The sequence below is a fragment of the Orycteropus afer genome, unplaced genomic scaffold (genome assembly GCF_000298275.1).
Source record: "Orycteropus afer afer isolate SDZICR_OR568_19922 unplaced genomic scaffold, OryAfe1.0 scaffold00433, whole genome shotgun sequence".
In the NCBI taxonomy this organism is placed as follows: domain Eukaryota; kingdom Metazoa; phylum Chordata; class Mammalia; order Tubulidentata; family Orycteropodidae; genus Orycteropus; species Orycteropus afer.
In genome coordinates, this window is record NW_006922020.1 from 391,392 (window position 1) to 403,009 (window position 11,618).

General features: G+C 54.0%; 1 protein-coding gene across 1 annotated transcript; it reads right to left on the reverse strand.

Annotated features, from left to right (window-relative positions):
• Window positions 1-572: 572 nt before the first annotated feature.
• Window positions 573-11,303, reverse strand: TINAGL1 (tubulointerstitial nephritis antigen like 1). The gene is made up of 11 exons (XM_007954126.2): window positions 10,991-11,303; window positions 10,011-10,074; window positions 4,714-4,806; window positions 4,202-4,316; window positions 2,976-3,099; window positions 2,736-2,886; window positions 2,419-2,608; window positions 2,271-2,316; window positions 1,880-2,003; window positions 809-854; window positions 573-713 (listed from the first exon to the last, which is right to left on the reverse strand). Exons 1-11 carry the CDS (start codon window positions 11,301-11,303, stop codon window positions 573-575), a joined length of 1,407 nt encoding a protein of 468 aa, XP_007952317.1.
• Between the last annotated feature and the right edge of the window lie 315 nt (window positions 11,304-11,618).

The window sequence follows — 11,618 nt, forward strand, 5'->3', positions numbered from 1 at the left end:
AGGGCTAAATAGAGTGCTAGGGTTTCTAGTCCACCCACCCCACCAACCAGCAGTGCCTCAGGCAGCCCCTTCCACTGTCCATCCACATGCCAGCCTCCCCAACGATGGCCTGGTTCCATTCCCAGAAGCTTAAAGGTACTGTAGTTTATCAATACTTTGGTTTTATTTTAAAACAGTGAAAACAAAAATAAATATCTTTAGAGAAAAGGAATAATGGGGTGGGGTAGGGCAGGATAGTGGGGCTGGAGACTCCCAGGTGTCCTGGTTTAAGTGGTCTTGGGTGGGGGTGCCTGGGACTTTGGATCTGCAGGACCCGCTGTCCCCAGGTCAGGCCTTGTTCCGTCCCCGCTGGGAGGTCGAGGAGGGGCGGGGGGCTCCACCAGCCTTGCCTGCCCCCCTTCCCAGGCTGGGCGCTGCGTCAGCGGAACCTGTGGGCCCGGGATTAGGGTTTAGGCCCGTGGCGCCTGCCTGCGCTGGCAGCTTCGTAGCGCGGGGTGGGGGCCATGGCCCCACGGGTCACTCTTCCACCGGCGGCCCCACGACTGGGACTCCAAGCCTGGCCTGGCGTACCCTTAGTGATGCCCCATGTCCTCCATGCCCACGCGGCCCCAGGCGCCGAGCACGAAGCTCTCAATGTCGCACTCGTTGGTGCCGCGCACAATGCGGAAGTGGCCTTTTTCGCCCCAGGCTGGGCCCCAAGAGTTTGCTGCCGTCTGAGGATGAGGAAAGGACATGAGAAGAATGGCAAGAGGGTGAAGGGGCAGGAGAAAGAAAACAGCGGTTCAGGGCGCGCAGCTGAGTGACTTACCCAGTATTTGAGCGTCCTTCCATCAGGCAGAGTCTCCTCTCCCCACCTGTAGGGGGAGCAGGGAAGGAGAAAGGAGCCGATATACTGCTCTCACGGTGGCGGCCTACCCCTCCCGGCCCTTGCTGCCTTTGGTAATTTCCGTAAGACCCTGAAATTCTACGCAATTCTCTGTCCCTCTCTGCTTCTCGCTCCATCTCCACAATTGTAGTGGGTTCTCCGAAGCCCAGTTGGGGGAAGGCAGCTGGAGGGTCTTGGCAGAAGCCAAGCCCCAAGACTCCGGCTTGGGTCCTCCAGGAACCCACACCCTGGAAACTAGATCTCTGGGACCGAAGACATTTGCCTGTCCTTCACCTCCCTGCCCTCCATCCTGACTTGGGAAGCCAGGGAGGGGTGGGTGCCAGGGACCAAAATGAGGAGACTTGAGGAGTGTGGGTAACTTAGAGGCTTCAAACTCTCACTGAAAAGAACATTTAATTGGTTGGACAACTGAAATCAATTAGTTCCTCCCATCATGCCAGATAGGGGAACTGAAGGCTGGGTGAGGTCACACTCAGAGTCAGGTGTGTCGGGACAAGTGCTGACATGGGGAGAAGTTAAGCTTCCATTGAACCCTTGTATGTATTTAATGGGACTTATTTTGATCCCAGTGTGTAAAGAAGAGGAGCCTTAGTGGCATGTGGTTGAAGTGCTCAGCTGCTAACCAAAATGTAGGCAGTTGAAACCACCAGCAGCTCTATGACAGAAAGATGAGGCAGTCTGTTTCCATGAAGATTCCAGCCTTGGAAACTCTATGGGGCATTTATAATTTGTCCTTCTTATAGGGTTGCCACGGGTCAGAATTGACCCAATAGCAGTAGGATTTTGGGGTGTAAAGAAGAGATAGTTCCTAGAAAAACTCTGAAGGTTCTCAACTCTCAGTGTGGTCCAGGGCAAGTCCCTCTTTCTTTCTGAGTCAGTTTCATCCTCTTTGAAATGGGACAGCAGCCCTGGCTTTGCAGAGACATTATAAGGAGTCAGGCCCCATGCACCCCCTACTGCCTCCAAGCCACCTCTGCCCACCAAAGCTCTTACCCTGTGATCTTGACTGAGTGGGTCCCATGCCTGCGGTATCGCTCTGGCCGCCCTTGGCTCACTGGCGTGTGGCTGTATATGCCGCTCTGGTACAGGAAAAAGTCCTCGTGCACCTCCATGAGCGCTGTGGGCAGAGGTCAAAATGGGAGCCCGCCCTGCCCATCAGTGCAGGCACTAAAGACTAGGATGCATGCCCAGCCCCAGAGTCTCTTGGTATTAATATTCTAACTGCCTTCTCCAGATGCAGCCCATGGGGAGGGGACATGGCCCTTCCCTACTCCTGATCCCACTGGACTTGCTGCTCAACACTATATAGGCCACTGTGCCTGCTGTGCCCAGACTCAAGCAGACACAAGCTTCTAGAACCAGGGGACAGGGGTGAGGTATTCACCTTGGACAGGGCCGTTCTCCATCAGCTCCTTCATGATCTCCTTTTCCTAGAGGATGAGGGAAGGCGGGGGAAACAGGTTTCTTCAGGGACCAATGGCTGACCCTCATCACTTTCCTGCCTCTGACCCCTCACCCAAGTGCAGACTTACATTGGTACCTAGGCGGTAGACAGGAGTGACCTGGTAGATGTCATTGCCATGAACATGGCTGTTGGGGCAGCGTGAAGTGGCCTGGCGCTTGCCCCGACCCATGGCCCGGCTGTGCATCATGCAGCGGGGTGCGGGGCCCACCTTGTCCCGCTCCTGGCCTGAGAATGGGTAGCAGTGGTCAGATACAACCCTGGAGGGGCAGCAGGAGGGAGCAAGCGCAGAGTGAGCACAGTGCAACATAGCCCGGGTCCTGCTTACAGGGTTCTGAGGGTCCCAGGCTGAGACATCCTGCCCAATCCACACCCCTGGTTGCTCACCCTCGACGTCGCAGGAACCACCAGGCACCATCGAGACGTCCACCACGGCAGCCCTTCTGGTTGTGAGTGTCACAAGACAGCAGGTTCTGGGGTGACAGGATGGGTGTCATGTGCCCCAGAGAATGGATTGAGACGCGATCAGATGCCACAGCTGGTGGGGGAAGCAGAGGAGCTGTCAGGGGGCTCAGGCCATGCATGGCCCTCCTTTCCCACCTTGCCAGCCCCTGCCCCTGAGCATACCTGCTGTGGAGAAGGCCCAAGAGCCTGCACAGTCCCCTTGGTCTAGTGGATCATGGATCAGGTTGGGCCACTTCTTGGAGGCTTCAAAGGCTATAGGCAATACCTCCCCTGGGCCCAGCACTGTCTGCAAAGCAAAGATCACTCCATCTGCCTCCGCTTCTGCCCTGGCCTTCCCCGCAGGGGCCTTTGGTGTTGGAGGACTACCAAGAGCCCAGGGACTTCTTCATTTTGATATTGAGTCCTCCTGCTGCTGAGGGGATGCAGCTACTTTCAACTTTGTTTTGAGTGGAAGAACCAAGCACCATCTAGTGCCTCCAAGTGCCAGGTGGAGGATGACTACACCCATTTACAGATGTGGCAGCTGAGGCTAAGAACAGCGAAGTAGCCAGGCCAGGGTCACCCAGTCCTTCTACTGTCAACCCTTGCCTCTTTCCACCTCTGCCCCTTTTGATCTGCTACATCCTTCTTCCCACCAGGACCTTGGGCTTCAGGCCGAGGCCCCAAAGGGCAGGGGAGGGAAGAAGCAACAGAGTCTCGTGACTAGGCAGGCTGCCAAGGCAAACAGCAGGAGGCAGAAAATAGCCAGAGGCCCAGGGGAGTAAGGGCAGGGCAGGGCAGGGCAGGGTCCAGTCACCCCAGCCTTGGGCTGAGGTCTCTCTGTAGGAAAGGCCCACTCCCGGCATCCCCACCTCCTCCCTGCCTGACCCTGATGGACAGAAGAGCCTCCTGCATGTGTCCCAGGCTCATCCTGCTGAAGCCCCCTTCCCTACCCTTTGGCTGGTGAGAGTCTGTTCCATTTCTCCCTCCAGAGTGTTCTAGAAGCCCCCTCCTCCCCTGGGGTTCCGCTGAGTCGGCATTTGTTTCCGAGAATTCCTGCTCTGGCCAGAAATGGAGGAGTGTCTGTCCCTCCCTTCCCAAAATACCAAGATGACCTCTGTCCTCTTGGACTCTGACCCAGCCATTCTGGGACCAACAGCATTTTTCCCAGGCTGGGGAAGCCAGGGAGAGACTGATGCTGAAGTCATAATATTCAGCATCTAAGCATCAGTTCTTCCGCTGCAGCACATCTTCTTATATGCAGGAAATGAACGCCCAGAGAAAGAATGTGTCTTGCTCAGGGACACACAGCCTGTTGGTGGCAGACAGGTCCAGGGTCCAGGGTTCTAGGGTCCCTGAGGTCCTAGGTCATGGGGAGATGGCAGCCTTGTGGGGAAGGGTGGACTCACGTGAATCTCGTTCATGTTCATGACAGAGGAAGACGGGCGGATGGTGCCCAGGCGGTGTCGAATGCCCGCATCCAGGGTCATGCCCCAGAAGACACTGTGGTTCCCAGCCTGCCACCTGAAGGGGAGAGGATGGCAGAGGGTCCCAGACCTGGCAGGGCTAGGAGATCTTGGGGATACATGCACATGGGTGGGAGAGATGCACGCTGGCTAAGCGTAACCAAACAGGTTGCCATCAAGTCAGTACCAACTCACGGCAACCCCATGTATGTAAGAACTGCCCCATAAGGTTTTCATGGCTATGACCTTTCCGAAGCATAGTGCTGTGGCCTCACTGGGTGTATTCTAATGACCAATGTTAAGGCTAGTAGCTGAGTGTACAACTGTCTGCACCACCCAGGGACTCATTAATCAAATCTCAGTGTAGGTATGTGCTAGCACATGCAACTTGGGCAGAGAGAGAGAGAGAGTGTGTGTGCACAAGAAATGCTTGAGTATTTCCAGGGCTCTCTCACCCGTAGTTGCCCTGGTTGATGGCATTGATCATGTCTTGGTCCACCAGGCATGGCTCCTGGTCACACTCCCACTGTCCTTTCTCCAGGCAGGTGCTGGTAAGAGAAGGAGGCAAGGAAGGAATGAGTAGGGGTTTGGGACCCTCTGAAGGGAAGAGGCCTCAGAGGTCAACATGGGCCTGGGATTGTGGACCAGTATCTATGGGAGAATCCCTAGATGATCCCATGCAGCCTTGTGGCTTTAAATGTCACCTGCATGCTGAGTTCTCGAATTTCCACCTGCAGCCTGATCTCTACCTGAACTCTGGATCCAAGGATCTTATACTCAGCATTGCCACTTGGTGTCTGACTTGACACACCCCAAACTGAATTCCTTTTCTCCCTCCCTCGCAAGGCTGTTTCTCTCACAGCCTCTGAAAATGGCAACTCCATCCTTCCTGGAGCTTAGGCAAAAATCTGGGACTCCTGTCTTTCTCTCACGTGCTGATCCTATTCATCGGCAAATCCCCATTGGCTCTGCCACGTCTCAAACCCTTCCTGCAGCCGTGGTCTGACGACTACCTTTACCCCAGATTACTGCTGGAGCTTCCTCACTCTTCTCTGCTTCTGTGCTGGCCCCCGCCCTCTTCACTGTATTTTTAACGCAGAGTGACCCTGTTAAACCTAAGTCATATCGCCTCACTCCTCTGCCCTGAATCTCCATTGGCTTTGCATCGCAGTTGTTGTTGTCATGTGTCGTCGAGTCGGCCCTGACTCATAGCGACCCCTCCTTGGGTTTCTGAGGCAGTATCACTACGGAAGTAGGATTGCCCAACCTTCCTTCTGAGGAGTGGCTGGTGGGTTTGAACCGCCAGCCTTCTGGTTAGCAGTCAAGTGCTTTAGCCACTATGCTACCAGAGTCACAGAGTGAGAGCCAAAGTCCTTACCCTGATGGACAAGGCTCTGCATTCTACTTCCTTTCTGACTGGTCCTCCTCCTCCTAGTCTCGGCTCCCAACAGCTTCACGTTGGCCTCATGTCCTTTCTCTGACCCACCAGCCGTGATCCTGCCCCAGGCCTTTGAGCTGCTCTTCCTCCCATCTCCCCATGGCTCACTCTTACTCTTTCACATGCCATTTTCTCAGAGAGACCTGCCCCATCATAAACTTTGACCTCCCCACACTTCCTATTTCCCTTCCCTGTTTTATTTTTCTCTTTAGCATGAATCACTATCTGACATACTATATTGTGCTTCAGAAGGCACCATTGTTGTTGTTGTTGTTGTTATGTGCCGTCGAGTCGGCCCCGACTCATAGCGACCCCTCCTTGGGTTTCCGAGGCAGTATCACTACGGAAGGAGGATTGCCCAACCTTCTTTCCGAGGAGTGGCTGGTGGGTTTGAACCACCAGCCTTCTGGTTAGCAGTCAAGTGCTTTAGCCACTATGCTACCAGAGCTCATGTTTCCCCACAGACTCTAAGTTTCTTGAGGACAGGTATTTCTTGGTGTATTCAAGTTCTAGGAAAACAGAACCGACCCCAAACAAACAAACAACAACTGCAAAGTAGAACTTCCCCATAGGGTTTCCAAGGCAGTGACAATCTTTGCAGAAATAGGCTGCTGTGGAGCCCCTGGTGGGTCTGAACGACCAACCTTTTGGTTTAGCAGCGTAGTGCTTAAATACTGCACCAGTCCTAAACAGAATGTAAACATAGTGAAAAAAAGAAAAGTTGCTGTTGATGCTTACACAGCGATCCTATGTGTGTCAGAGTAAAATTTTGCTCCATAGGGTTTCCAATGGCTGACTTTTAGCAAACAGATTCTCAGGCCTTTCTCCCCAGTTGCCTCTGGTGGACTTGAACCTTGACCTTTCAGTTAGCAGCTGAGTGATTTAGCCAGCTGTACTAGCCAGGTAATCCTAGCACATAATGTTGTTATGTGCTATCGAGTCGCACCCGACTCATAGCGACCCCTCCTTGGGTTTCCGAGGCAGTATCACTACGGAAGTAGATTGCCCTGTCTTCCATCTAGGAGTGGCTGGTGGGTTTGAACCGCCAGTCTTCTGGTTAGCAGTCAAGTGCCTTAGGCACTACGCCATCAGAGCTCCTTAGCACATAATAGGCACCCAGCAAATATTTGTTGGAAGAATGAATTATTGAGGGAATGTAGTGAAATGATGATGATCATGAGTACTGGAATTAAAATTCTGGGTTCCAGTACTAGCTGTCAAGTAGTGCGAACCCAGGCAAGTTATTTAGACTCCCTCTGCCTTGATGTCCTCCTCTATAAAATGAGGATAGTAAGAGTACCAAAAGGAGCCCTGGTAGTACAGTGGTTAAGGTGCTTGACTGCTAAGCAAAAGATTGGCCATTTGAACCCACCAGCCGCTCCACATGAGAAAGATGCAGCAGTCTGCTTCCATAAAGATTACTGTTCCATAAACACTGTCCTGTAGTTGTTGTTGTATGCTGTCGAGTCGGACCTGACTCATAGTGACCCCTCCTTGGGTATCATTATGGAAGTAGATTGCCCCATCTTCCTTCTGAGGAGTGGCTGGTGGGTTTGAACTGCCAGACTTCTGGTTAGCAGTCAAGTGCCTTAGGCACTATGCTACCAGAGCTCCCCTGTCCTGTAGGGTCGCTATGAATTGGAATCAACTTGATGGCAAGGGGAAGACTACCACAATCCACAGATGAAATGAAGCGAGGCTTGTAACGCATGCAGCACAGGGCCCAGTCCAGTTTAAGGGCTCCAGGATTACCTATTATTATTGTTCTCATCACAGGAACCCCTAGCCCCTCCCTCTCTCTTGAGTTTCAGACTTCTGTCCAACTGGCTTCCTGATAGGTCCTCTGGGTATGTGAAAGGCAAACTTAGAATGGCCAAAACTGCCTTCCCCAAAACCTACTCCTTCTCCAACATTCCTTAGCTGAGCAAACAGCACCTTGTCCACCAAAATTCAGAGTGGTCCATGGTGTTCACCACTTCTCTACCCGCAGATACTCAGCCCATCAGCATGTCCTATGGGTGGCACAGCGTGGAAGACTCTGGAATCCACCTACCTCTCACCTCTCCACTGCTGCCCCTGTCACTTCTCACCTGGAACACAGTGATGGCCTCCTAACTCCCACTGATACCCCCTGCAATCCATTCCCTACCTACCCTGAAGCCAGAGAGATCTTGGAACATACAAATCAGATCGTGTGCTCCCTCAGTTGCTTCCCACGACACAAAGGACAGAAGACAAACTCCTTGGCATAGCTTACGTGGCCCCTGGAGTGTGGCCCAGGACCTCCCCCAGGGCCTCTCCCTCCCTCTCAGTCCCACTTCCCGGCTGCCCCACTCAATGTCCCCTCTGCCTGTGCTTCTCTTCTCTTCCCTTCATCTCCCTGGGGTTAGCACACATGTCCCTTCCTCAGAGAAGCCTTCCCTGGCCCCCTCCCTACTCTAAACTAAGATTCCCCCATTATCCTCTCTTTCTCCTTCAAGTTGTTTCCGACTCACGGCAACCCCTTGTGTTACAGAGTAGAGCTGCTCCATAAGGCTTTCTTGGCTGTATTACCAGTTGCTGTTGAGTTGATTTCAACTCATGGCAATGACAAGTTGTGATTAAATGTTTATTTGTGAGTGTAGTTGTTCTTTTATGTGCTTCCCCATTAGACTAACCAAATTCACTGCTGTCAAGTCAGTCCCGACTCATAGCGACCCCTCCTTGAGTTTCCAAGGCAGTATCATTACAGAAGTAGATTGCCCAACCTTCCTTCTGAGGAGGAGCTGGTGGGTTTGAACCGCCAGCCCTCTGGTTAGCAGTCAAATGCCTTAGGCACTACGCCATCAGAAGCTCCAGTAGATCAAGGACTGTGTCTGTCTTGTTCTGGCTGTCCTGGACCCAGAACATAGTAGGTCTTCAATAAATAGCTGTTGACTGAACAGTTGAATTCTAGGAATTTTGTGATACTTTTATGAGCTCATAACTCTGCTATTACAAGATGCTAAATTGCCTCTTTCCAAGCCTGTCCGGGGCTCCCGCCTCCACTGTTGCCTTTTAAGGAGCCTCAAGGGGAACTAAGACCCAGAATGGCTGGGCTCTCCATCCTAGGAGCAGGCGGAGCATTTTCAGGGAGGGCTGGAGGAGTCTGTCTGCGGGGGAGGGAGGTCTCTCCTTGTCCTCTCTTCCCCCTCTGCATTCAGGCAGCAGCTCCTCTTCAGCATCCCTGGGGGCCCACACACCCTTGGGGACCCACAGACACTCTTCCACACCCTCACTCAGGCGTAAACATGAAGGGACACAGCCATACCGCGCTGCCCTGGTGGGGCAATAGGCCGGTCAGTTCTTTGCTGCTTTCTCCTTTGCCCCAGGGCTGCCCAAGCAGGTTTAGACAGGGCTGGTGGCAGCAGGTCCTAGCATTCCAGAGGGGGCCTCTGAGGCCAGGCCCAGGGACAGAAGTGGGAGTGGGGTGTTAACCATTCGGTGTCCAGAGGCTATCAGGACCAGCAGAGTGATGCAGGCCCCTTCTGTCTTTCTGAACTTGCACTCACAGTTCACACGCACTCACACTATACAAACATGCAAACACATTCTCTCACCCAGACACACGCTGAAACGCACTAGTCCCCACTCTCACTGTGACCCAGGCACCCCTGTCCCAGTGAGGCAATGGAAACAGCTTATGCACATTCCATTCCAAAAGTTCCCTTCTCCCTGGGGCCTCTCAGGGAACGGGGTGGGAGAGTTCAGGGGCTCCAGTATTTCCATGATGGCATTCAAGGCTTCCTATGCACCTTTTCTCCACTTTCCATTTCAGCCCCCTAGTTGAGTTGGGGTTGGGATCAGGGGGCTCTTTGGACCCTTCCTCCGCTTGTTGGGCCTGGCCTGGCCTCAGAGGGGAGGGAGGAAGGCCCACATTCCAGGGAAGGCCCTGCTTGTAGACTGGCCAGCCGCCAGCTCAGCCATCCCTGACCTTCATCCGGCCCAGGGCAGTGGATGCCTCCGACAGAGGTTTCCTCCTTGGCGCCTCCCTCCTGGGCTCTCCTGTGACAGCAGGAACAGTTGGGAGGGGCAGGGAATGACTCCCAGCTCAGGGATAGCACCTAGGGCCAGGCATCCACGGCTGACCACTCCTGGGGAATGTTGTTACACAAGTTGATACGGTCAGTATTGAAATTCTCATGTTACAGATGAGGAAACTGAGGCTCAGAGAAGTGAAAGGACTTGCCCTAAGTGAGTGACTGGCAGAGAGAATCGAACCAAGAAATAGACTTGAACCAAGCCTGTGGGCCACAGGCCCACCAGGTAAGCCCCCTCCATACCCCAAACACTCACCAACGGTTACAGTTGTCCCAGTAGGTTCCCAAGGTTGGATACACACGATCTCCATGCACACATCCTGGTGGGGAAGAGAAGAGTGGATGGCCAGGTCCTCCAACGGTCAGGTATCCCGACTCCTCCCTGCACCTCATTGGCCACCTTCTAAGGTCACCTTAGTCACACACACCTCCTGTTGATCCCAGCCAACCATCACTGAAACTAAAGCCTAACTATAGCTTGAGCCATCTCTTGTAACACCAACTGCTACTTGGGAAGCTCGTCAGTGACACTAACTTGGATCCCTCTTGGTTTAGTTGGATAATAAGCACAATATTCCTGGGTTCCTTTGCCATTTAAATGAGTTTGAAGATGGGGAGTGTGAGAAGCATGAGGAAGTGGAGGCCCAGAGAAGGTAAGTGACTCCCCTAAAGTAACACAGCACTTTGGGATGATAACCTAGGGGTGTAGTCTCCCAGCCCAAAGACCCGTGGGGTTGTGGGAAAGAATTCAAATGATTCTCCTATTGGACAGAGGCAAGTGCATGCGAATAGTGGAGAGGGCTGGAGGGATGAAAAGATGTGACCCACCTCCCAGGTAGTGACCAGCAGTCTCAGGCGCAGAGAACCTGAGCAAAGGCAGAGGACTGGCTTAAATGGCCCTGACTAACCTTGTGTGCTTTATCAGCCTGATGGTGAGTCAGCAGGCGGAGCCAGCACCTTCTATGTCCGGAATGGAGATAAGACTGGGAGAAAGGGCACCAGGCTGCCTTTCCCCTGGGCCAGCTTAGAACCCCACTGCCCAAAGAATCTTCTTTCTCCCAGCCTTGCTGGAGAGATTCAAGTCGGACTGGAGAATCAGGGAATGGGGCAGGGGTCTCATTTCCTGATTTTAAGCCTTTCCTAGAAATGTCAGTGTATCAATCAGCCTTGCTCCTGAACTTGTCTGAGTCAGGGATTGACAAAGCGACCCTCCCTCCTGGCCATCTTGGTGCCCACCTTGGATGGGGGGAAAAGGGGGTGGCACGCCGAGGCAGAAGTCCCAGAAGTCAGGGCAGCAGTCGGAGACGGTGCGGTTGCAGAAGAGGTCACAGTAACAGGTAGTGCCCAGGTAGGGCAGGGTGCAGTCGTCCGCGCGGCCGCGGCAGCACAGGTCCTGCTTCTGGCAGTACCGGCCGCCTGCATCCCGGATGCCCCGCAGGTGCAGCCCCGGTGCTAGCTCCCGGCGCCCACGACCCCGCCGGCTGCCCAGGGCCACCTCGCTGGCAGGCAGCAGCGACAACAGCAGCAGCCCCAGTGGACATAGCCACATGGTGCCTCCTGGGCCCGGGAAGGGCAGAGGGCAGGGGTCAGAGGTGGTGGGCCGCCGAGTCCCCCCGGGCACCTAGGTCCCAATCTCCCAGCTTCCTGGGACTGTGAGTCCCCAGGCAGGACAGGAGCAGAGGAGCCACGATTAACTTGCCCTGTTGAGGGGTGGGGTGGAGGGAAGGGGACTTGGGCAGAAATGAGGGCCCTTCCTTGCCTGCCTAGGGACTTTAAGGAAAGAAGATGGGGTGTGGCATTCTTGGTGCTCCCCACCCAGCACCAACCCACGTCCATCAGACCCAGTCTTCTCTCTTGCCCCTGG

Coding starts and splice junctions, on each gene's coding strand:
- TINAGL1 (XM_007954126.2), bottom strand. CDS start 11,303: ATGTGGCTATGTCCACTGGGGCTGCTGCTGTTGTCGCTGCTGCCTGCC. Junction 2,609..2,735: donor TGGTTCCTGCGACGTCGAGG/GTGAGCAACCAG, acceptor CTGCCCCTCCAG/GGTTGTATCTGACCACTGCT. Junction 714..808: donor GAAGGACGCTCAAATACTGG/GTAAGTCACTCA, acceptor CCTCATCCTCAG/ACGGCAGCAAACTCTTGGGG.